The sequence below is a fragment of the Eurosta solidaginis genome, chromosome 3 (assembly GCF_040869045.1).
Source record: "Eurosta solidaginis isolate ZX-2024a chromosome 3, ASM4086904v1, whole genome shotgun sequence".
Classification (NCBI taxonomy): Eukaryota; Metazoa; Arthropoda; class Insecta; order Diptera; family Tephritidae; genus Eurosta; species Eurosta solidaginis.
Genome location: NC_090321.1, coordinates 221016300 through 221044192, shown reverse-complemented (window position 1 = coordinate 221044192; position 27893 = coordinate 221016300). Strand labels below are relative to the sequence as shown.

The 27893-nt window shown below is 35.8% G+C and overlaps 1 protein-coding gene across 1 annotated transcript in view; it reads right to left on the bottom strand.

Annotated features, from left to right (window-relative positions):
- Positions 1 to 27893, bottom strand: part of LOC137245101 (uncharacterized) — a 356011-nt gene that overhangs the window by 63501 nt on the left and 264617 nt on the right. Inside the window, exons 4-6 of the mRNA XM_067775234.1 lie at positions 8909 to 9041; positions 4221 to 4364; positions 1010 to 1210 (exon numbers count right to left, since the gene is read on the bottom strand). Coding sequence (XP_067631335.1) covers positions 1010 to 1210; positions 4221 to 4364; positions 8909 to 9041 — 478 coding nt within the window. The remainder of the gene's footprint in view (positions 1 to 1009; positions 1211 to 4220; positions 4365 to 8908; positions 9042 to 27893) is intronic.

The window sequence follows — 27893 nt, the reverse complement described above, 5'->3', positions numbered from 1 at the left end:
TAGCCTCATTTAAAGCATGAACGCACCATCAATCTCATTTTTCAGGAAAAATATCGCAAAAGTACGGATCAGTTGCAAGTTATTTTTTTTTCTCTCAATATGCTATATGGATCAAAAAAGAGCATATGTGCACACTCGTGAAGTTGAAAAGGGCTTTGTTTGCCTTTATACAAAAACAAATTACTTAACATTTACTCAGATAAGCCAGTTTAAGTAAAAGGTCGCTTTTTATGCATAAGACAACAATGGAAGTCATTCGATGATCAACGAAAACTTGTTGCTTCTCAGGCATCTGACACACGCTTGACCCCCTGACGTCATCTTCTCTCTGTGATTACTTATAAGACAAGTAGTGCTAACGAAGAACGAAAAACCCGTATCCCTTTAACAACCAAGCTTTGCTTTGGAAAAAAACATCTACTACAAACCCTCGTTTTGTGGTGGGGCATTAGCGTTAGAGTAGAAGAGAAAGCGATACCTGCACCGGAAAAATTAAATGTTTCAAATCGGATAAGAGTTCAAAAATACACCCTTGAGCTATGCTGGGCTGCTCCTAAGAACGGCAACTGCCAACAAAAATCTATCGAACGATTTCAGAGTAAAAAGTCACACTTAGATTCGAACTAAGAATCACCGCTGTGCAAGTCAACTACCACTGTGGGAATAATACTGAATAATAGCATTTCACACCTTAACTGGAAATAACACATAGAGATCAGTTGCCAACAAACTATCAAGTGATCATGACCAGCTTGTTCACATAAGTACGAAAATGTTTGTCTTATAACAAATCAATGCACTAAGTGGTTTGTTGGCTACTGAACTCTTTATTTTATTTCGTCCTCTGTAGATGGAATGCATACATTGAAAAAATTAATTGTTCGCCTGTGTGAGAAAGCCGAACAAATACGTAATTCTTGCTTCAATCTGCTTTTGTTGAATTAGAATATGCTGATCTAGATTAATGTTGTCATCTGTCCTACTCTTAAAAGTAGCGTTTCATAATTACCTTAACTTGCTGATAACGAAAAGTGAACCAAGCTGCTGGTGGAAGTAGCCCTATAACGGTGCATGCTAAAATCAAAATACTCGTACGCATTGGCCAATTAAGCGCAGCAATACAAGGCGAACCATCTTCACAGTAATCGCATCCTTCAGCGCATGGCAGACATTCGTACTCATTAATAATATTGTAAGTAGAGTTTCGACCCTGTAAAAGAATTAAAAAAACACTTATGTATTAAACTAACATGTAGAGAATGTGTATGTATGTACACATGTGTGTGCTAAGCGAGAAATCTGAAAAACAGCTTAACTTAACTTTTGCTGGAATTCAAATTAAGGTTACATTAGCTATGGTTCTTTTAGCTTGAATAATACGGAATCAAGGATGTATAAAAAAAAAAACACATTGAAATCCGTGAAGCAGTAATTGAGTTTTAAACTCATTCACGCAAAAAAATTCGTTAATATATACAGTAGCGAACAGTAAAATAGCATTGGCAATTTGATTGAATTTCGACAACTACGGCCTTATTTTCCTATCAACGTGTACTTGTAAAAGTTTTTATTAAGGGCTTAGTTCTTTTGAGTATCTTACGAAGACTGAAAATTTAATTGCCGTCATCCGGTGGCAAAATCCTGAGCCAGATAAATAATTTTGCATGCAAATGCAACAACAACGATTTGAGCCAGATAAATCCAGATAGAAGTCTGGTTCAATATGTGAGCCAGATAATTTGTTATTACTTCTTTTTAGTTTGGCAACGCTGCCTTTAATTAACCTACTTTTTCAAAAATAGATGTCGCTGCTTAGCCTTTCGCCGTATGAGTCAAATGAAAAACAGCGGCGACATCTGCCTATCAAATTTCACGTGTGCGAAAATTTCACGACATCTGCTTCTCAAATCTCTCAATGATCCAGAGCATTCCCGTGGAAATTGAGCATGAGCCGGAGCTGTAAAACTCACTGGAAGACGGCAAATGCTAACATTATTGCATTCTAGCCTAAACAACCTCATTGGCGCTTCCATGATCGCTACCCACAGCACTGCCTTGCCTGTATCGTTGCTTATGAAACGCTGAGCTCACCAGGCGCTACATCAGCATAAATAGATTCCCACATAATGCATACATCATAACGCAATGATTATTCCGTAGATGATGATAACTTATACAAAGGTATGACGGTAGTACGTAATGGTATATAGGAATTGAGATAAATATAAACTTTCATGTATCAAAATTTTCAGCATCGAAGAAATATTTGATTCATCCATTTTAACATATTTTTACGAAATTTGGTATACTGGCTTATTTGGGCCCAGAATAGGTCCCAATTGAAAATGTGTGAAACCGCATGATAACCACGCCTACTTTCCATTATCCAATATTTCGAAAAATTGAAAAATATGCGGCGATTTATTACCAACGATGGATTAGGTGCTGGAGCTTGATATATTCGTTAACTTTATGACTCAAAATAGAAATTTGGGGCCTGATTATGTATGACACCTTGAAGCTTTACCTCGCCCTCACCGACCTTCACGTTCACCATTAAATAATACCAACTATTTCACAAAGGCACTTAGCAAACCTGAAATTAATGAATGCTCTTATATCATACGAATTTTGGTTCACGCGAAAACAATGACTCGTTGCGCTGTACATAATTTGCTCCTTAGTAAAACATTGGAAAATGCGCGTAGCAGCGCCGTAAATTAAAAGGCATTGAACATATGGTGTTGAAGTTTGGCATGAAAATTGCAATTACTATTAAAAAAGTGCTTTATGAAAATACAGAGGTGTATTCGGAAAAATTCGAAATTTGAAAAAATTGTATTTCGTACTTTTTATTTTAAGTTAATTGGACTACAAAAATGCAAATTCAACAAGTTTTCTAAGCTTCTAAATAAAAAGCTCGAAATTTCGAAAATAAAATTCGTGCTTTCGAAACTGGTTAGGTTAGGTTGAACTGGCCGGTCCATGAGGACCTCACATAGACTGATTGAGTCCATAGTGTTATCCTATCAAAAACCTGGACCCATATTATAAAATAACTCCGTCCTCTTTGCAAATACTAGAAGCTTCCTAGGACTTAAGCCACTTGGTGCTTCTAGATCTGACAGCTGTACCACTCCTAATAGCTGGAGTCTTAGAACTTGTTCGATCTTTTCCTCCTCCAACCCGCACTTCCTGCATATGCTATCACTGACCATGCCTAATTTAAAGGCATGTGACGCTAGACGGCAGTGTCCAAACAGAATACCCGTCATGAGTCTACAGTCCTCTCTTTTTAAGGTTGTAAAACCTACAGATAATCTTCGAAACTGGTTAACATACATGGAACTTTGAATCAATTATCAAAAACAAAAACAATTTTAATAAAACCAAGAGCACTGGGGAATGTCAAACAAAGTAAGTGATAATAAACAAATCCAGCATTATCAGTGATTTGCAACAGATGGCGCAACGCTGATAGAAGTAGCAATTTATCAGTCGAGCAAACCACCGCTGTATATCTAAAATGGTTAGCGCAGCGTGCCTAAAACGTACTGATGATATTTGGCCTTGAGCTCGAATCGAAACTTGAATTATTTATCAATAGGCCGTTAAAAACAAAAACATACATAATTTGAGTTAAAAAATGTATAGTCCTTTTTTTCTTAAAATAGCGGCAATAAAAAGGGATTATATTTTTGATATTTAGTAAAAGTTGGCATTGCCATTTTATTGTTCGCCACCGTGTACATACGAATATACTCAGGAAATTTTATTTCGTACTTTTTATTTTAAGTTTTTAGAATTTTCTAAATAAAAAGTTCGAAATTTCGAAAATAAAATTCGAACATTCGCAATTGGCTTACATAATTTCAGTTCCGAAATTCAAAGCCGTTTTTCCTAAATTATCAGAAATAAAAACGGATTAAATTGTCGACATTTTATAAAAGTTGGTATTACTGTTTTATTGTTCGCCACTGTATACTTGCAAACATACTCACGAAATTTTATTTCGTACTTTTTATTTTAAGTTTTTAGAAATTTCTTAAACTAAAATTTATTGGGCTAATAAACTGCATACTCAACCAGTTTCTTAAGCTTCTAAATAAAAAGTTGGAAATTTCGAAAATAAAATTCAAACTTTGAAAATAATGCTTTTTTTTCTTTTTTGCTCGCCACTGTATACCTACAAACATAATTAAAGCGACATTCCTACTTACCAGCATTAGTTTTTCGTACTCTTCTTCTAATAAACTGCCATTGAAGAATTTTTGTGTAGAAATTGTATCTGGAAAAAAGTAGCCCTTACGACAAACGCACTTATACGAGCCGCGGCGGAAGCCCAAGCCTTTTAAAGCTTCACACTGTGAAAAATAAATAAAATAAACATATAATAAGCAAAACATCATCAAATACAAACATTTTAGAACTTGGATTAAACAGTCAATCGGTTAACCGATTTACTCGATTTTAACAAATGTCGAGTACGATTATTCTGTAAACAATTATTGACTAGTCCAAAGCTGTCGACTAATGGATCAACCGGTAACTTTCGATTAATCGGTTAACCGTCCATTGTGGCTTAAACGAATACATGGAGTTAGATGTTTTACATTTAAAAATGTACAAATGTGAACTACAATCAAAATATTTCAACTTTGGAGACAGTATATTTATAATTGATCCAAATAGGTTTCCGGGGTTTATTCGAGACTATCATGTTCTAGAAACTATGCACAGAAGAATTTTATGAAGGCATATAATCATAAGACCAATTATTGTAGAAGACCTAGCGAGTCGACAAGACCTCCCTTGATTAGATGCAGGGACATTGCAACATAGGCAGACATGAGATGGCTGATGAGCAAGTTCGGATCTTGGGTGTTATCGAAGTTGTATCTCTTACTCCTCTTTTAATGACACTGGTACTAAATGGGTGAACAAGATTGCAGTCCTGTGCCCTAGTCCTAGTCTGCAGAACACCATTACCTCTTACGAAATAAGATCTTCAACCATGAATAGCAGAAATATATGCAAATTAATAGCCGTATTCACCTAGCATTGGCGACAAGATGAGAACTGAAAGCAATCCCTTATCGTAGCCTCAGCTAAGCGCATATGAAGATGGTGCCAAATTCAGGCTTCTTAAATATTTTTCAAAAAAGTATGGATCTAGGAAATTAGTTGAAGTGCACTCCATAACTCATCTGCTGTGGGAAATACGAAGATTTGCCTTTGGGCGATCACAACAGCGATTATATCATGATATTCAGAGGCTTTAAGCATGATATACAACGTGATACCACTAAATCTCAATCAATAGGAAACAGCATCTAGAAAAATCTTATATAAGAGCACGGTCAATAATAACGCAACCAACATGATCCCCTTTCCTACAAGAACTTATTCGAAAGATGAGAAGTTATTCAGAAGTATGTCATGGATTGCGGATTAAGAGCAGGAGTGAGGGTGCTATAATCAAAGATTTTCACAATTGGGGTATAAAGGGAACTAAAAGGGTCGAAACGCAGCACCTCATTGCACAACTACAAAATCCCAGGGACAGGGAAACGAAAATTTTTCAGTTTTCTTCCAATATGATTTTGTTGATTAATTAGGAGCTGTGAGTTGGTGCCAAGATTGTTCCATCAATTAAGCAACCAACGGACAATGTGGAAAAATGGCGGCAAATAACGCAACCACATTTCGTCACTTTCCTTTCTTCCTTCTAATCATGGTTCAACTATATAGTTGGCTCATATCTACAGCAACAATAGAGCTTTGTTCAAATTGTCAAAATTTGCGTGTTTCCAATAAAACCGTTTAACTTAAAAACCTTTTTTTTTAATTATTTTATTTTCAAGTTTTTAGTATATCTTTAATTGCCTATTATTTCTCATTCTATGTACTCATTACTCAGACTCATTATTACTCCTCCTGTTAAAATCTAAGTCCTCAATACATAATCCTTTTAAAAAATTTAACCGACTGTGCTGTTGGAGGCATTGGCTCGACATTTCCACTGAAAACATTGTTGGTGTCATGCATATTACAGTAACCAAATCGAAATTGAGCTAAAGGGAGGTTCCACGAGAAAGTGAACCTTGGTGGGTGCGTAGATAATTTTTATTGTCAAACCGGGTAGAGTGTGAATATTAGTGTTGTAAAAATCTTCAATCAACCCAAAAGTATTAAATTTAATTTAAAAATTTATTTTCAAAACATTTTTTACTCTTATACAATGTACAGACACACACCAAATTGGCAATTTGTACCATTTGGGCAATTTATTACGCAATTTATCATATAATAAATTGTAATACTAAATTGTCAATTAAAAAAAAAAAAATTGCGTAATAAATTGTTTCAAACTGCAAATGCAACCTTGTAAAGTCTGTTTATTGAGAAGATTTAAACATCAGTTACGCATGGCTCAATTATATGTCTGGTTCATCTCATCAGCTGTTTTATTTTTTTCATTTGGTTGGAGTAGGGATTGTCAAAAGAATGTTGGCAAACTCAAAATGAGACCAAAATATTGAACATATTTTCTTACAAATCACAAAAGCTTCAAATTTTTTTTCTTTCCATTCCATTCTCCTAATACCAATAAGCAAATTTTGATAGTCTGAACATGTCTGTTGCTGTAGAGATGAGCCAACCAGCTATCAAATTGCTATTGTGTAAGCTAAATTGATTGTATGAACACCACCAAATTTAAATCAAAATCGCCACAATTTAGCTTTCTGTTTGAACATAGTATTAGAGTATAGTGCTGTTTGTAATATTTTTTGTTAAGGAATTATTCAATCTAACGAATTAATCCAGTAGAAAACTTTGTGAAAATACGACATATATGAAGTAGGTTTTTTCATAGCACTTGAGGGCAAAGCCTTAGAGAGTGAAAATTCTTAATATTTCCCAAAACTCAAATTTATTTAGCCCATGAAATGCTTTCATGACGTGAAACATATTTTGAACCCTTATAATCAGGGCTGTTGAAAAATGTTTATATTGAAGTGCAATTCACAATACATTTACAAAATTATATATGTACTGAAACTTTCTTAAATTGAAAAAAAAAAAAAAAAAATTAAATTATTTTAAACGATGGTTTTGATGGTATCCTTAAACTTTGAATTAAGACTTTCTCAGTGCTGCAATATTAAAAAAAAAATGTTTGTTTTAAATTTTTTAGTGTAATTTGGAAGTGTTTTTTCCTTGCACTTTCATATGAAATTCAGGCACTTTCATATGAATCGAATTGATAATATGTGAGGACATATGGACCCGTGCTTTGAATTTTTTTTTTTATATTCAAAGTGTGAATTTGTATCTGTGCCTATTCCCCAGGGAAACACAAAAAAAGTGCTATTAGTGCACAGGGGTTAAGCAGTTCTATTTATAATACTTTATTTACTATAAAAAAGTTTATTAAATGCGTTTAATTCTGACATGATCCACCCGTGACAAATGCAGTCCCATCCGCGACACTAACATTTTTGATTATATTGTTACGAATATTAGCAAAACTAATGAGTGCTGCCGTCTCTAAGCCGATGCGAAGCAGTGACGTGAATGCACATCAATAATTCAATCATTATGTATCTACATAAACGAAACAATAACTGCGTCTACATATATGTAACATGTACGTATACGAGCAGCGGAGAGTCAATGCACTAACACATGCATATATCTGAGATACTCCTATAAGTATGCAATGAGAAAAACTATAAAATTGTGCAATTGTAGTTACAGCTGAGAAGTTTGAGAGCTGCTGGACTAGTAGATTCTAGAAAATGCGAAGGATGAAATCAAAGAGTATAAAAGGCGACAATTGTAGAGGCGCTGGATTTCAGTTTGATTTGAGTTGTCAAGCAGTTACGACTAAGACGATATCTAGCGAGCAATAGAACTATTATTTTGAAAGTCAGTTTCCTTTAAGCTATCAGTTTGTTTATTAAGCTATTCGTTGCACAGTTTGAGTGTTATTGTGAAGTATTTTAATAAAGGCCATTTTCCATTGTTCAATATTGGAGTTATTTATTCAACAGTTTAGCGATACGAACCTAGCAAAAGGGCAAATAAGAGGATTTGCAGGAAATTCGTAACAATATTATTGACATTAGAGAAAAATTACAAAGTTTACAAACGGCGATGTTTACTAGAACATGTTTCTGAATTTACTAGTTCTATATGTTTTTATTCCTAATTGTAAAGCGAGTAGTGGGACATTCATATGGCTGAGTGGATAACGGCATCTGCCTTTACACTAGTATAAAGTATAAATGTTGGAGATTTCGAGTTCAATACTCAATTCCCAAAAAGCTAGCTGATGCAGAACTCCAAAATATTTTGATGTCACTTCTACCGGACTCTATGTAATATTTGTTTCAAATATGAGCCAAAACGGACATCATAGATCGTTTTCTATTCACGTATGCTTTATATGTTCCAAATATGTACCAAATCGCACCACAAATACGATTTTTTGAAATATTTCTATCCATGCGCCACCTATCGGAGTTTTTTTGTTATTATTGCATTGTAATCGGGTTTTGAACTATATTCCAAATTTCAAGCGTGTAGCTTATCGAGAGGTTACTTAAATTTCATTTACAAAATTCGTGCCAGCCAGCCAGCCGGCTGGCCTGTCAAGTCAAGCTAAATAAAACCGTTGATGAACCAACCATATAATTGAGCCATGCTATTCGATTTGCTTAGCACTCGAGTAATCGATGTGAAGCGACTATTCGAATACCGTTTACCGATTCGTAAGCATGCTAGCTGTTTCTTACCAAATAATCAAGGAAACTAGTTAGCCGACTAATCGAATGAGTTTTCGACCCCTAATACCAATTTTTCTATGGAATGTAGCAACCATAAAAAAAAAACACTAACTTACCATAGTCGTACGTTGTTTGCATTTATCGGTGCCAGCGAAAATATTCAAAGGTTGTGTGCTGCCCAAGGCAATCCTTTGCGGACACTGGTCAATATCCACTCTTCTCAAATCTATATCGATGCCCGATGTACCTCTATTTTATTTTATTTTTATATACATATATGTATTTTTAGTATGTTGATATGCCAATTTCAAATAGAAAAATATGGTTTGTATTCGATTTTCGTTTTATTTGTGCATTCATCCGTGGAGCGCACATTCAGTTTTTGTGTGTTTTTTGCAATTTTTTTTGTTTAGATTATTCGTTTACAATTTCATTGTTTTCAATAAATAATATGATATCATTGTTATGGTGCAGTGTTTTTTTTAGCATATTTTGTTGACCATATTAATTTTTTATGTACAATGGCATACGGTGTAAGTTAAATTTCGTTGATATTTGTCCCGAAGAGCGTGAAAAAAAAGATACAAACAAATGCTTTATTGGATTTTAATAATTCTTTATTTCACAAACACAACTTTTTGTTTCATAAAACAGTGAATGTGTTTTATTCATTGTAATGTTTTTTTTTTTTGGAGAAGGTAAGTGCGCAACACTTATTTTTTGTGATGACACAATTCGGAGGCATATGCAACAGACAGTAACTTCCTCAAAAAAAAAAAAACAAAAAAAAAAAAAAAAAAAAGAGAATTATAAACAGATATTTTTTGATGTTGATTTACTCCGCAGTCGGCAGAGCACGCTACTAAATCACCTTTTTATACTCAGTTTAGCATAGCTCACAGAGTATATTAAGTTTGATTGGATAACGGGTGGTTGTACATGTATAAAGGAGTCGAGATAGATATCGACTTCCATATATCAAAATAATCAGGATCGAAAAAAAAATCGATTGAGCCATGTCCGTCCGTCCGTTAACACGATAACTTGAGTAAATGTTGAGGTATCTTGATGAAATTTGGTATGTAGGTTCCTGAGTACTCATCTCAGATCACTATTTAAAATGAACGATATCGGACTATAACCACGCCCACTTTTTCGATATCGAAAATTTCGAAAAACCGAAAAAGTGCGATAATTCATTACAAAAGACAGATAAAGCGACGAAACTTGGTAGATGAGTTGAACTTATCACGCAGAATAGAAAATTAGTAAAATTTTGGACAATGGGCGTGGCACCGCCCACTTTTAAAAGAAGGTAATTTAAAAATTTTGCAAGCTGTAATTTGGCAGTCATTGAAGATATTATGATAAAATTTGGCAGGAACGTTACTCCTATTACTATATGTACGCTTAATAAAAATTAGCAAAATCGGAGACGGACCACGCCCACTTTTAAAAAAAAAATTTTTTTAAAGTAAAATTTTAACAAAAAATTTAATATCTTTACAGTATATAAGTAAATTATGTCAACATTCAACTCCAGTAATGATATGGTGCAACAAAATACAAAAATAAAAGAAAATTTCAAAATGGGCGTGGCTCCGCCGTTTTTCGTTTAATTTGTCTAGGATACTTTTAATGCCATAAGTCGAACAAAAATTAACCAATCCTTTTGAAATTTGGTAGGATGATATATTTTGTGACGATAACTGTTTTCTGTGAAAATGTGCCAAATCGGTTGATGCCACGCCCAGCTTTTATACACAGTCGGCCGTCTGTCCTTCCGCATGGCCGTTAACACGATAACTTGAGCAAAAATCGACATATCTTTAATGAACTTAGTTCACGTGCTTACTTGAACTCACTTTATCTTGGTATGAAAAATGAATGAAATCCGACTATGACCACGCCCACTTTTTCGATATCGAAAATTACGAAAAATGAAAAAAATGCCATAATTCTATACCAAATACGAAAAAGGGATGAAACATGGTAAGGTAATTGGATTGTTTTATTGACGCGAAATATAACTTTAGAAAAAACCTTATAAAATGGTTTTGACACCTACCATATTAAGTAGAAGAAAATGAAAAAGTTCTGCAGGGCGAAATAAAAAGCCCTTTAAATCTTGGCAGGTATTACATATATAAATAAATTAGCGGTATCCAACAGATGATGTTCTGGGTCTTTTAAAACTCTCATTAGTACCTTTAATTTGATACCCATATCGTATAAACTATTTCTAGAGTCACCCCTGGCCCACCTTTAAGGCGATATCTCGAAAAGGCATCCACCTATAGAACTAAGCCCCACGCCCTTTTAAAATACTCACTAACACCTTTCATTTGATACCCATATCGTACAAACAAAGTCTAGAGTCACCCCTGGTCCACCTTTATTGCGATACCTCGAAAAGGCGTCCACCTATAGAACTAAGACGGACTCCCTTTTAAAATACTCATCAACTCCTTTCGTTTGATATCCATATTGCACAAACGATTTCTAGGGTCACCCCTGGCCCACCTTTATGGCGATATCTCGAAACGGCGTCCACCTATGGAACTAAGGATTACTCCCTTTTAAAATACTTATTAACACCTTTCTTTTGATACCCATATTGTACAAAAAATTCTAGGGTCACCCCTGGTCCACCTTTATGGCGATATCTCGAAAATGCGAGCACAACAACCACCACTCCCTTTTAAAACCCTCATTAATACCTTTAATTTGATACCCATATCGTAAAAACGCATTCTAGAGTCAACCCTGATCAACCTTTATGGCTATATCCCTAAATGGCGTCCACCTATAGAACTATGGCCCACTCCCTCATAAAATACTCTTTAATGCCTTTCGTTTGATACACATGGCATACAAACACATTCCAGGGTTTCCCTCGGTTCATTTTCCTACATGATTGTTTTTCCTTATGTTGTCACCATAGCTCTCAACTGAGTATGTAATGTTCGGTTACACCCGAACTTAACCTTCCTTACTTGTTACATATCAAAACTACCTTTGCCACCAGAAGGAGTTACTATCGTTTCTTACGCCGATGACTGCACAATAATAGCCACAGGCCCGGGCCCACAGATCGATGAGATTTGCAACAGAATAAGCGGCTACCTCCCTGATCTCTCCAGTTTTGTTGCCTCACGAAACCTGGCGTTATCACCGACTAAATCATCCGCGACTTTATTTACAACTTGGACGTCCCAAATGTCGACCATTTTGAATATCCGCGTCAATGGCACTACGCTACCGACTGACCTACACCCCAAAATCTTGGGTGCGAAATTTGATCAGAATTTATATATTGGTGAGTATGCATCCGCAATTGTTCCGAAAATCCATAGCCGTAATAAAATCCTCAAATCCCTTGCTGGCAGTGCTTGGGGAAAAGACAAAGAAACGATCATTACCACATACAAAGAAATTGGCCAGCCGTTTGCGTGCTACGCGTCCCCTATATTGTCGCCAAGCCTAAAAACTACCCACTGGGAGAAGCTACAGGCCTGTCAAAATACTGCGCTCAGAACCGCCACGGGCTGTCTTATATCCCCGAACACCATCTACATAATGAGGCAAGAATACTCCCCATCAAGGAGAGAAATGCGATGCTAACCAAACAGTTCCTGTTGAATACCTAGAAACCTGGGCATCCCAAAAGACATCTGATTGATGACCTAACACCGCCTAAGGACTTAAGAAGTCATGTCCGTAAGATTTTTGAGGAAATACGGCACCTGAGAACTCAGTCGTATGAAGCAAAAAAACACAAGCAGATCCTTGGTGAACTCCACAAACAGGCGTCAGACCTTTATGCTGGGAATTGCCCTGTGAATCCAGTACTCCGGGAACAGTACCCAAAACCAGGGAAACGCGAGTCACTCTGGCTCAACTTCGTTCTGGATACTGTAACAGGTTAAACTCTTACATATCCATAATCAACCCCGACATACAAAATGTATGCCCCGCTTGCAATGTGTCCCCACATGACACCAGCCATCTCTTTAATTGTAATATGGAACCAACGCATCTAACACCCCTTTCATTATGGTCCACCCCTGTCGAAGCAGCAAGTTTCCTTGGACTTCCGTTAGAGGATATTGATGACAAGTGATCGGTCGCAGCTATTAGGTGGGGCGAAACATTGCTACAACAACAACAACAACCAAATCACCTCAGCCGTTGTCATTGAATTTATCCCCGTGACAGTGACCACGTCGCCAAGGTGCTGGTACGCTAATTCTTTCTTGGAAAACAGAAAATACTTCACCTTGTCCGCGACTACCAAAATATTAACTTATTTGTACTTTAATCCAGTAACGGCAGCTTAAATCAAAACTATCCACATACGGTAGGAACTGTACACTTTCCGAGTTGGTGATTGGACATCGTAGAGTGCGCACATCTAGGATACTGGTATTACCGTAGACCTCAACGTGACCTACCGTCGTTCGTATCCTGATAAATTTGATTTTGTATATTCGGACAGGATACATCCAAGTAGCTGGATGTGTGTTTTTATGCCTAAATCTGATACTGCATATTTCAAGCTGGTGGCATGTCGGAGATTTCGTTTTCGAGTGTAGGACGAAATACCCCGTTCTTCCCCACTCTGGCCTTAAAGTCGCTCAATATGTTTTCCATTCAATGATATGGCTTTTATAGATTTTAACAGAACGTGTCCTTACCCTTTGCGTTCGCATCGTCTATTGGTGCGTTAGCGTAAAAAATGTTTTATGGAGAAACGTCGACTTATAGCGGCGAGACGCTTACTAACACCGTTTGTTCATATGGCCACTATAGTGGACATTGTTGTTGTGCTATTTATTTTGCTGGTGCATACCATTGCGGTACAAATCCGACCATCTGCGGAATCTCAAATCATATTGAATCTTCTAAGCCATCCCGGTCCCCATGCGGAACTTGGGTTCGCCAGAACCTCTGCTGCTAAAAAGACAGGATTTGCCACATGTACATTGACATTTGGGTTGTAGAAGTTTTAACTTGCGCCGGCCACCTTTTGAAAGGGTTGCATTACACAACCCCTTGAATAATTTGGGCAGGAATTCAAAGGGTTGATAAGCGCAATTCATAGGCCCGCAGCCCAGTTGTTAACCTCACCCACGCGAGGTGAATTCTGTATGTATCACACACATATTTAGCAGGCGAGACTCCGACAACGCCAAGATCCTTAAGGGGTTAAGGTGTAGGCGGGGAACAGGATGGCCTAGACGGTAAAATGTGGTCATATTAAACCATTCCCGAAAGCCCATCGACATCCATAACACTCCTCAAAACCTTCGAGGAGTGTCCTTATTGCTACAACAACAACAATATCAATCATTTGGGTATTTAAGTTACCCCTTACGATAGGCATACCTGCCGTGATAATATTCTAAGCCCCCTAACACATTGCAATCTTAACTGCTTCTCGGTGGTTGTAATTATGGCCTAAGCTTTAACCAAAGCAACAACTAACTGAACCAGCGGTACCTTTTTCAAAAAGAGTTAAAATCATAGTCGTATAACGTCTTCCATGATTGTCATCTCGTTTGTGGTTTGTCATTTTCATGTATCATTGGAAGGTGTGTAAACAGGACAAGTTTAATTCAGGAAGTTTAGTTTGATTTCAGAAAAGTTTCGCTTGATTCAAAAAAAATTTTTTTTGTTCCTAAAAAAAGTTCGTTTGGCTTGAAAGACGCTTCGTTTGGTTGGGAAAAAAGTTGCATTTGACTTCAAAAAAAGTTTCAGTTGACTTGAAGAAGTGTCTGCATACTTGAAATAGGTTTCTGTTTACCAGACAATGCCGAACGGTGGCTCATTTCGATAAAATAAAAGTCGTTAAAAATATTCTGTGAATTTACTGTGTTTATTTCCCTTATTCGCGCTGTTTAATGTTGGCATGCTGTGCTATTGTTTTACGGTTACTCAAACAGACGGATTGTCTGCTTTGCAAAAATCCTATCCCGTAGTGTGTTGGATATCCATTTGTCCATTTAAAAAATTCGCATCTACATACGTGCAATAAAATTGAATGCCATAAATGTTTCCCATTCCTTCACGCATTTCTACTTCTTCGTAAAAACTCTAGGCCAATATTTCGAAAAAAGAAGGAAGATTTGTTTAGGCTTAACAAACAACAAAGGCAATCTACTTATTTTTTTTTATCTAAACACTGCCGTGAATTCTTGATGAGCACGGAATCCGTAGATAAAATAAACAAATTGAACAAAATTTGGATTTTCTTTGAATACAAATTTTTGATGTTCTAATATCATAAAATTGTTTGGGATTTTTATCAGCAAGAATTTTAATGCAAATATTATTGTATGTCCATTGGTTAGTGCTGCTGCTATTCAACAGACAATTTGTACTTTTATTGCACTTTTCATATCGAAAATAAAATCAAGGTACAACATTTTTATGTACTTCCTTTATATAAATGAATCAGGAGAAAAATATCGTTTTAAACAAAGCAATAATCTTGTTTATCTTTGAAATTTAAAATTTAACATAACCACTGTAATGGAATGTATTTCTATGAGAAACAAAAATATAAATATGGATCGCCCGTTGCCGTGTTGAGGTTAAGATTACATCGAAAGTCTATTTTTTGCACTCTACCTTTATATTTTTATTCCTCGTACAAATTTTTGCAGTGTTTACCTTAAAGTTTGAATGCCAAAGTTGAAAAGGATTATGTCTTTGTTTAAATAAACATTTTTCATTTCTTTTGTTACATTCATATAAAGAAAGTCTTTAAAAGAAATTTTGTTTTCTTTTTATTTTCTACTTTTGTTGCCTTGTCAAAGTGATCTGAACAATGTGTAAGGATTCGTGTTTCTAGAGCAACAAACAGTTACTAATAATCGAACGCAAGATTCCACAATACTAAGTAGAATTTTTAATACCTCTAAACATCTCGATCCATATCACATATTGAAAACACCTTTTTCGCTAATATTACAACCCTATAAATTTCGAAATTTGGTTCATTAGGAAGTTTCCTTTAAATCGAAAGCAAAATTTCCAGGATGGACCAATTTTTTTTTAATTTTCATTGTCCCTGGACCACCAAGCAAAAACTTGATCTGTTGTCATGAGGTTCTGAAGTATGTTCTCAGTTTAAAGAGTCTAGTTCCACGGGAAGCTACTTAAATACGGGAAGGTACTCAAATATAATGAAAGTTATTAAAATAGCGGTCGCAAAGCTCCACATGTTGTAAGTCCACTTTCATAATATTGTTACGAATATTAGCAACACTATGGGGTACTGCCATCTCTAAGCCGATGCTAAACAGTGATTGTATGCACACCCATGAATCAATCATTATGTATCTACATAAACGAATCAATCATTATGTCTACACAGGTGTACGTACACGCAGCGGAGAAGCAATGCACAAACACATGCAGATATCTTATCTGAGATGCTCCCAAAAGTATGCAATTGTAATTGTGGAATTGTCGCTCACAAGCACACGCACCTATGAGAGCTACACACGTGCATCTGTACTTATAATTATATACCGGTGACTAAGTAAATTCTGGAAGCGCCTAGAAGATGCAACGAGGAAATCACACAGTATAAAAGCAGCAAAAGTAGAGGCGCGAGGATCAGTTTTGATTAAGCACGCCATCTGTCGAACAATAGTAGAGTTATTTATAGTGAAGTACTTTAATAAAGGCCATTTTGCATTATTAAATATTGGAATTATTTATTCAACAATTTAGTGATTCGAACTTAGCAGAAGGTTGCAAATAAGGGGATTTGCAGTAAATTCGTTACAATATCATAAATATTCTAGCCTAATAAAGCTCATAGGACTTTTCAAAGTTTCAGGTTTCTGGGTCATCGAGTAGCTCCTTAACACTCAAAGAAAAATTTCCAAGTTCGGACGTTTTTTTTAGATCTTCGAGACGTTATTCAAAAATGGATTGCAAGATTCTTCAATTTTGTGTGGATATTGGCTGGAACACATCAAACGAAACTTATATCAATGAAATAGAATGATGTAAGTAATAAATAAAAAAATTTCTAGTAAAAGCGAAAAAGCGGCTCAAAAAATCTGTTAAAGCACGAGTTTATTAGTTTGTACAAATGTATGCAAAGATTTTAACAGAGATATTTTATGCCAGATAGGCCAGCCAGGCAGACCAGCAAATGCATATGAAGAAGGCAATAAACTTTTGGAAAAACTTCCAAATACCAACATAAGTTCTGATGGCTTATGCAGCTATAAAGAAACAAGTAAGGAAGGCTAAGTTCGGGTGTAACCGAACATAACATACTCAGTTGAGAGCTATGGAGACAAAATAAGGAAAATCAATCTGGGGTAACCCTGGAATGTGGTTGTATAACATGTGTATCAAATGAAAGGTATTAAAGAGTATTTTAAGAGAGAGTAGGCCATAGTTCTATGGATGAACGCCATTTAGGGATATCGCCATAAAGGTAGACCAGGGCTGACTCTAAAATTTGTTTGTACGATATGGGTATCAAATGAAAGGTGTTACTGAGCATTTGAAGAGGGAGTGGGCCTTAGGTCTATCGGTGGACGCCTTTTCCAGATGTCCCCATTAAGGTGGACCAGGGGTGATTCTATAATGTGTTTGTACGATATGGGTATCAAATGAAAGCTGTTAATGAGTATTTTGAAAAGGAGTGATCCTTAGTTCCATAGGTGGACGCCGTTTCGAGATATCGCCATAAAGGTGGACCAGGGGTGTCTCTAGAATGTGTTTGTACGATATGGGAATCAAATGAAAGGTGTTACTGAGCATTTTAAGAGGGAGTGGGCATTAGGTCTATAGGTGGACGCCTTTTCGAGATATCGCCATTAGGGTGGGCCAGGGGTCACTCTAGAATGTTTGTACGGTATGGGTATCAAACGAAAGGTGTTACTGAGCATTTTAAGAGGGAGTGGGCATGAGGTCTATAGGTGGACGCCTTTTCGAGATATCGTCATTAGGGTGGGCCAGGGGTGACTCTAGAATGTGTTTGTACGATATGTGCATCAAACGAAAGGTGTTACTGAGCATTTTAAGAGGGAGTGGGCATTAGGTCTATAGGTGGACGCCCTTTCGAGATATCGCCATTAGGGTGGGCCAGGGGTGACCCTAGAATGTTTGTACGATATGGGTATCAAACGAAAGGTGTTACTGAGCATTTTAAGAGGGAGTGGGCATTAGGTCTATAGGTGGACGCCTTTTCGAGATATCGCCATTAGGGTGGGCCAGTGGTGACTCTAGAATGTGTTTGTACGATATGGGTATCAAATGAAAGGTGGTAAGGAGTATTTTAAAAGGGAGTAATCCTTAGTTCTATAGGTGGACGCCTTTTCGAGATATCGCCATAAAGGTGGACCAAGGGTGACTCTAGAATGTTTGTACGATATGGGTATCAAACGTAAGGTGTTACTGAGCATTTTAAGAGGGAGTGGGCATTAGGTCTATAGGTGGACGCCTTTTCGAGATATCGCCATTAAGGTGGGCCAGGGTGACTCTAGAATGTGTTTGTACGATATGGGTATCAAATGAAAGGTGGTAAAGAGTATTTTAAAAGGGAGTAATCCTTAGTTCTATAGGTGGACGCCTTTTCGAGATATCGCCATAAAGCTGGACCAAGGGTAACTCTAGAATGTTTGTACGGTATGGGTATCAAACGAAAGGTGTTACTGAGCACTTTAAGAGGGAGTGGGCATTAGGTCTATAGGTGGACGCCTTTTCGAGATATCGCCATTAGGGTGGGCCAGGGTGACTCTAGAATGTGTTTGTACGATATGGGTATCAAATGAAAGGTGGTAATGAGTATTTTAAAAGGGAGTAATCCTTAGTTCTATAGGTGGACGCCTTTTCGAGATATCGCCATTAGGGTGGGCCAGGTGTGACTCTAGAATGTTTGTACGATATGGGTATCAAACGAAAGGTGTTACTGAGCATTTTAAGAGGGAGTGGGCATTAGGTCTATAGGTGGACGCCTTTTCGAGATATCGCCATTAGGGTGGGAAAGGGGTGACTCTAGAATGTTTGTACGATATGGGTATCAAACGAAAAGTGTTACTGAGCATTTTAAGAGGGAGTGGACATTAGGTCTATAGGTGGACGCCTTTTCGAGATATCGCCATTAGGGTGGGCCAGGGGTGACTCTAGAATGTTTGTACGATATGGGTATCAAACGAAAGGTGTTACTGAGCATTTTAAGAGGGAGTGGACATTAGGTCTATAGGTGGACGCCTTTTCGAGATATCGCCATTAGGGTGGGCCAGGGTGACTCTAGAATGTGTTTGTACGATATGGGTATCAAACGAAAGGTGTTACTGAGCATTTTAAGAGGGAGTGGACACTAGGTCTATAGGTGGACGCCTTTTCGAGATATCGCCATTAGGGTGGGCCAGGGGTGACTCTAGAATGTTTGTACGATATGGGTATCAAACGAAAGCTGTTACTGAGCATTTTAAAAGGGAGTGGGCATTAGGTCTATAGGTGGACGCCTTTTCGAGATATCGCCATTAGGGTGGGCCAGGGGTGACTCTAGAATGTTTGTACGATATGGGTATCAAACGAAAGGTGTTACTGAGCATTTTAAGAGGGAGTGGACACTAGGTCTATAGGTGGACGCCTTTTCGAGATATCGCCATTAGGGTGGGACAGGGGTGACTCTGGTATGTTTTTGTACGATATGGATATCAAATTAAAGGTATTAATGAGGGTTTTAAAAGCGAGTGGCCCTTAGATGTATATGTGAAGGCGTTCTCGCGATATCGACCAAAATGTGGACCAGGTGATCCAGAAAATCATCTGTCGGGTACTGCTAATTTATTTATACATGCAATACCACTAACAGTATTCCTGCCAAGATTCCAAGGGCTGTTGATTTCGCCTTGTAGAACTTTTTCATTTTCTTCTACTTAATATGGTAGGTGTCACACCCATTTTACAAAGTTTTTTCCATAGTTATATTTTGCGTCAATAAACCAATCCAGTTACCATGTTTCATCACTTTTTTCGTATTTGGTATAGAATTATGGCATTTTTTTCATTTTTCGTAATTTTCGATATCGATAAAGTGGGCGTGGTTATGGTCAGATTTCGCCCATTTTTTATACCAAGAAAAAGTGAGCTCAGGTAAGTACGTGGGCTAAGTTTAGTGAAGATATATCGGATTTTGCTCAAGTTATTGTGTTAATGGCCGAGCGGAAGGACAGACGGTGGACTGTGTATAAAAACTGGGCGTGGCTTCCACCGATTTCGCCCATTTTCACAGAGAACAGTTACCGTCATAGAATCTATGCTCCTACCAAATTTGAGAAGGATTGGTAAATTTTTGTTCGACTTATGGCAATAAAATTATTCTAGACAAACTAAATGAAAATGGGCGGAGCCACGCCCATTTTGAAATTTTCTTTTATTTTTGTATTTTGTTGCATCATATCATTACTGGAGTTGAATTTTGACTTAATTTACTTATATACAGTAAAGATATTAAATTTTTTGTTAAAATTTGAATTTAAAAAATTTTTTTTTTAAAAAGTGGGCGTGTTCTTCATCCAATTTTGCTAATTTTTATTTAGCACATATAGAGTAATAGTAGTAATGTTCCTGCCGAATTTCATCATGATATCTTCAACGACTGCCAAATTACAGCTTGCAAAACTTTTAAATTACCTTCTTGTAAAAGTGGGCGGTGCCACGCCCATTGTCCAAAATCTTACTAATTTTCTATTCTGCGTCATAACGTCAACCCATCTACCAAGTTTCGTCGCTTTATCTGTCTTTTGTAATGAGTTATCGCACTTTTTCGGTTTTTCGAAATTTTCGATATCGAAAAAGTGGGCGTGGTTATAGTCCGATATCGTTTATTTTAAATAGCGATCTGAGATGAGTGCTCAGGAACCTACATACCAAATTTCATCAAGATACCTCAAAATTTACTCAAGTTATCGTGTTAACGGACGGACGGACGGACGGACGGACGGACGGACGGACGGACGGACATGGCTCAATCAAATTTTTTTTCGATCCTGATTATTTTGATATATGGAAGTCTATATCTATCTCGATTCCTTTATATATGTACAACCAACCGTTATCCAATCAAACTTAATATACTCTGTGAGCTCTGCTCAACTGAGTATAAAAATATGCGAGATATTTTATGGACGTACATAAAAGAGTGGTAAAAGTTTTGAAAAGCGAACAAAAGCGCAAACATTAATGTGATGCTAAAATTCTAAATGGAAAGACTGACATTACCCAATAAATAAAACAAAAATGCACACGTTGGTGTTGGCAAAAAGAAGAGGCGAATCGATGAATGAGAATAGAAAAAACACCAATCAGAAAGGAAAGCGACCGACAAAATTATGGTATTTGTAATGCGTATGTAAGCACGCATGTTTTATAGTGTATTAAGGCGGGTCGAAAAAAAATTATCTTAAGAATTGTGTGCAGAATTAAAAGGTCTACTTGAGTGCCCGGTTGGGCTCTCACCGACCATTATTGATAACTTGGGTACAATATGCAAAGAATGATCCGCATTTGAGTGAAAATATTTACGGTTCACAACAAGACATGGCTTTGGTCAAGCATGTTTATCGAAAGATTACTCATCGCAGGAGTTCGAATTAAAATCCTATTCCTGGGAAGAAAGGGCTTTGAAAAGTATATCAAAGATGTAATCGAAACAGTTGTCGGCTTATATTTCATGATGTCTCTTGCTTCCCGAAGGAGAAGGGTCTGCGGTATGTGCTTAATTGGAAACAGCTGCCAGATTACTGTAGCCTTTCTCAGGCGGAAGTAGTAGCCGTAACCAAAGCAGAAGAAACACTGGAAAAATATCTTAAACTGCTGCCGGGAAGTGCAGGTTGGAGGAGGAGACAATCGAGCACGTTTCGTGCTCTGTATTTTCCAGGCTAATACTCCAGCTCTTAGGATTATACAGCTGTCAGATATGTAGGCAGCAAGTGGCATATGCCCAAGAAAGCTTCTAGTAGCAAGAGGAAGGATCCAGAAGCAGCAAGTGGCATAGCTCCAAGAAGGCTTCTTGTACTTGTCAAGAGGATGAAAATTATTTATAACACATGTCATATTTTTTGACAGCGTTTTTCCGTTTGGTCGTTAAACAAGGTTCTGGTAATACTAAGGACTCATTCAGTCTACGTGAAATCCTCACGGACCCACCAGCTCAGTGTAACTTCAACTATCCCAAAACGGTCTGAAAATCATGCAAAAAAGATCCCGAAATTATTTAAAGTTGAACCGTGTACAAAGTTCATTCTAACTTTGTTTCCAAAACAAAAAAATTCTTAATCCTTTACCCATAACCGTATTCTCTATCGCGGAGGTCGCTTATTCGATACGAAATTTCTGAAGAAGTGATAGTGGGAGATATTGACGTTGTTTGGAATTCTTATTAGCCTTCGGAAGAACTGCAAAACGACATTTCGTTACGAAAGCAAAACAGCATTTAGAAACTATTACGATAGAAATACATAGAAGCTAAAGCGATAAATTGAAAAGTGTAGAGGAATATAGTATTTTTGTAACGCCAAAGAAACTAAGATATTTTGAAAGCGAAAATTGGAAAAGAAGATTCATAATGATATGAGAAAATCTGTTGATAAAAGTGATTTGTCGAAGCTGGATTAACATGTCGTGTCAGTGGGAAGTGAGGTAATACAAAAACGTGAATGAATTTATGCGCCACAAACAAGACTGCGATGTATGTTCCAACAAGTTAATACAGTAGAGAAAACTAATGGGATTTGCTCACTCTTTTTAATATTTACAAAAAAAAAAAATCTTTGTTTGGGCCAGCATTTAATTAAAACAAAAGAGTTCTCAAAAAGTTTTGAAGTAAACGGAATTTCAAAACATTAAAAATAGCTTTAATATCTGTTTGAAGAAAAAAACTCCGCCAAAGTATTTTTTTGTTTGTGAAATGAATTTATATCGTCTGAGTACTTACAAAACGTACAGGATTACATACATTTAGGCGAAAGACGATAAAGTTATCAGATAATTGCTAGCAGAAACACTTTCCTAAAACATATCGAATTGCTAACCTTGTTACTTCTACCTTTATACATTTAGCATAACAGAAATTGTTTGACATATTTATTTAGTATACGCCACGTATTACACTGCTCAGATTTATATATATTTAAATAAAAGCAAGTCATGTGCATCATACCAGAAAGTCATAAATCATATTAAGCCCAAAATACTTTTCTCAGCTCAAAATGGATATAAATGTATTATTTATATACTCCGTTTTGATGTAAGATGTACAGACATACTGCCGTGTTTATGTGAATACTGATTATGTAACAAACTCCCTCCCAACCAAATGTCGTTTTGTTTGTCAACGTGCGTGGATATTTTAATTATGCCAGTCAATATTGACATACTTATCAGTTTTATGTTTATTTCGCTGATTCTATTGTTCGGAAGAAAAATTATCTTTCATATATGCTGTATATTGAAATTCTTGATAAAAACTATTTGGCTGTGTTGGCATGTGATGCCATGATGTCATATATGGAAATTGACAACAAGGAAGTATTTTCTTAGGTACACATACATATGTACTGCAAGACTGGCAGAAGATTGTGGCTGGGGAGTAGGAAAGGGGGAAAATGGTAAAGAATTAAATTCGATTAAGACACAGTTACTTGAATCTTTAAAAATTATACATACAATTTTTAAATTCAAAGTAGATAGTCGAGATTCGATTTCAAAAGGGTAAAACGAGCGTTCAACAACAAATCCCGAACACTACTCGTCTTCCAAGATGCCAGAATTATTATGTTTGTTCGAAAACTAAAAAAATTTGTGAGTACACCTTTTAATGAGCAAAGAAATACTACTCAAGGAGCATAGAGTACTCCGAAATTAAATTTATTTATATAAAAAAAAATTGTTTCAATTTACATTGTGATGTTCTAGGGTAGGGTCACCTATACAAGCTCGGAGCTGAAACAGTTTCTTGACAGGATTTTCCTTAGATTACACTGGAAAAATGATTCAAAAGTGTACTAACCATTTGATCAAATATGCATTTGGGCGTATCGAATTGGAATTTTTGATCCGCTTAGATTGACAGCCAAACAATTTTTAGTAAATTTCTAAAAAACTGTTTTAGAATTTAAATTGTTTCGAACTAATGAGAGTTAAATAAATAAAAATAAATATACGGCGCGATAACCTCCGAAGAAATTTAAGGTCAAATTTCTCTTCCAATTCGCGTCGTGCTCCTCTTATTTTTTCTTTCAAATAGGCGGGATGGGACCTACTTGTTTTATATCAACTCCGAATGGCATCTGCAAGGCAGACGAGTTTTCACTGATTATAGGATTTTTATCGAAGCGTTATTAAAGAAGGATTAATTTTTTATAGACGAGTTATATGTTTGTTATGAGAAAATTATGTTATCGATTTTTATCGATATATTATCAAAAATATCGACTTGTTATCGAAAAACTATAGTTTTGCTATTTAAACTCCATCGATATTTTATCAAAAAGTTATCAATTTAACATCGAAATGTTATAAATTTTTTGAAGGAACGTGCTGTCGATTTGTTATCGAAAATTTATCCATCTACTACCAATCTAATAGAGATATGGCTGTTAGAGGCGTTGGCTCCACATTGCCACTGAAAAAATTGTTGGTGTCATGCATATTACATTAACCAAATCGAAATTAAGCTAAAGGGAAGTTTCACGAGAAAGTGAACCTTGGTGCGTAGATAATTTTTATTATCAAACCGGGTAGAGTGTGAATATTAGTATTGTAAAAATCGTCAATCAACCCAAAAGTATTAAATCTAATTTAAAAATTTATTTTAAAAACATTTTTTGCTCTTATACAATGTACGGACACACAACAAATTGGCAATTTATACCATTTTGGCAATTTATTACGCAAATTATCATATAATAAATTGTAATACTAAATTGCCAATTAAAAAAAATTGCGTACTAAGTTGTTTCAAACTGCAAATGCAACCTTGTAAAGTCTGTTTATTGAGTAGATTTAAACATCAGTTACGCATGACTCAATTATATGGCTGGCTCATCTCATCAGCTGTTTTATTTTTTTCATTTGGTTGGAGTAGGGGTTGTCAAAAGAAGATGGCAAACTCAAAATGAAACCAAAATATTGAACACATTTTCTTACAAATCACAAAAACTTCAAGGTTTTTTTCTTTCCATTCTATTCGCCTAATACCAATAAGCAAATTTTGACAGTCTGAACAAAGGTATGTTGTTGCTGTAGAGAAGAACCAACCAGTTATCAAATTACTATTGTGTAAGCTGAATTGATTGTATGAACACCACCAAATTTAAATCAAAATCGCCTCAATTAGTTTTCTGTTTGAACATAATATTAAAGTATAGTGCTCTTTGTAATATTTCTTGTAAGGGCATTATTCTCTGAAGTAGATTTTTTTCATAGCACTTGAGGGCAAAGCCTTAGAGAGTGAAAATTCTTAATATTTCCCAAAACTCAAATTTATTTAGCCCATGAAATGCTTTCATGACGTGAAACATATTTTGAACCCTTATAATCAGGGCTGTTGAAAAATTTTTATATTGACGTGCAATTCAGAATATATTTACAAAATTATATATGCACTGAATATTTTTTAAATTGAAAGAAAAAAAAAAAATAAAATTGTTTTAAACGATGGTTTTGATGGTCTCCTTAAACTTTGAATTAAAACTTTCTTAGTTCTGCAATATTAAAAAAAATGTTTGTTTTAAATTTTTTAGTGTAAATTTGGAAGTGCTTTTTCTTTGCACTTTCATATGAATCGAATTGATAATATGTGGGGACATATGGACCCGTGCTTTGAAATTTTTGTTTATATTCAAAGTGTGAATTTGTATCTGTGCCTATTCCTCAGGGAAACACAAAAAAAGTGCAATCAGTGCACAGGGGTTAATCAGTTCTATTTATAATACTTTATTTACTATAAAAAAGTTTATTAAATGCGTTTAATTCTGACATGGTCCACCCGTGACAAATGCAGTCCCATCCGCGACACTAATATTTTTGATTTTATTATTGATATTAGAGAACAATTACAATTTTTGTTGTTATATCGGCCTACTGATTTGTAATATCGCGAGTTAATATCGAGCTCAAGGCCTAACAATAATTATTTTGTCATTGTTATTGTTATAATATATTTTTTCTTAATTGAAAACATTTTAAATTAGAATAGAAGAAACCAGAATTGAAGTAGGAATAATGAAGACAAACAAAAAACCGCTGTGATGGCTGAATGGTTATAGCAGGGGCGCCTAAACGTTGCCGATGAAGGAATTTAGCAGTTCCCGAAATGGATCTATACAACGAGCTTTGGCAGTTGTCTAAAATTTTTTCTTTCTTCTATTCTAATTTAAAATTTTTTCAATTAAGAAAAAATATATTATAACAATAATAATGATAAAATAATTATTGTTAGGCCTTGAGCTCGATATTAACTCGCGAAAAATTACAAAGTTTACAAACGGCGATGTTTACTAGAACATGTTTCTGAATTTACTAATTCTATAGTTTTCTATTCCTAATTTTAAAGCAAGTAGTTGGACATTCATATGGCTGAGTGGATAACGGCATCTGTCTTTACACTAGTATAAAGTATAAATGTTGGGGATTTCGAGTTCAATACTCAGCTCCCAAAAAGCTAGCTGATGAAGAAGTGAAATTCAGAAGCATGTCCTGGTAACCATCGTCGTTTGTAAACTTTGTAATTTTCCTCTAATATCAATAACAAAAAAAATTGTATAAACCAATATGAGCATGTCTCGCTAATTAAATACAGATTTTTGATTATAGCAATAAAATCATTAAAAAAAAATAAATTATTTTCACTGCATTTGATTCCCCGAATATTCGTATATCTTTAAGTAAAAAAAAAAAGCTACTTGTATATATTGCTAGGATCACTGATGTATAGCGTCTTATTTTTTTCCCACCCGTGAAATTAATAAAACTTATTATAATTTGCATATATGGTAATATAATGCGTGGTTTTTTACTTAAGAGTTCTAAGTGTTATTTGTTTGAACTTATCTATTAGAACTTTAAATCTCTAGCTGGTTTTATCAGAATGCTCCAACAAAAATGAGATGTTGCGTGCCCCACCCGTGACAATGGTACATCTATGAATCGTATTTGTCTCTTAGAAAGGGATGTTGGCATAGTAATTTGAAAATATTTTTTTGGATTTCTCTGAGGGCCTCCTTACGTTTACTTTCTTATACAGCTCATTTTTGTGCCGAATTTTTTCGAAGCGCTTACGGAGATGACTCCATAAGTTCCTGGGAGGATAGGCTTCTTCAATTAGTTGCCTATTGGGATGCCCAGGTTTCAGTGTAACCACTTTGTTAGTAACTACTCTTCGAAATCGGTTGTTTTACCGAAAAGAAGCCAAAGAAGCTCCTCTAAAATAGCTGTTTTTTGGTAAATTTTCCCCTGTTATGGCTTAACTTCAACCTCCGGGCACGCTCTACTAAATTTAAAAACAATCGTTTTATAGACATACACCTGAATGTGCACACGTCGAGCCTCACAAGAACTTGGTAATCATTGTTTATACTAAGCTTAACAACATACTGCGGCAAAGAGTTTTTGTTCATTTTATTTTAGGGAAAACTGTTCCATCCTTTCTAAATCAGCGTTATTCCAAATTATATTCTTAACATAAATAAAACAGTATTTACGCCATAATAAAGCTTGTTTAAAGGCTTGAATTCCCTGCCATTTTAATTCGCATTATTAATATATATTTTCGTGAAAAATATGGAATACTTATAAGTTTGTTAAAACTGAGCTCATAATAACTATAGTACGTAAATTGCAGCCCACACACCCTCACAGACTTATACACCAATAAATGCGTTTCCCGATTCAATTGCAAATTACCAAGTCAAATCAACTTATTGAGCGAGTAAAATCATTTCCCAGCAGCTGCGACGTTGCCTACTCACACACATAATTATACACATGTGTATGTATTAACTTGGGTCGATTTGTATGGACGAAAGTGGGCTCAGGAAAAAAAGTTCCACTACGCAT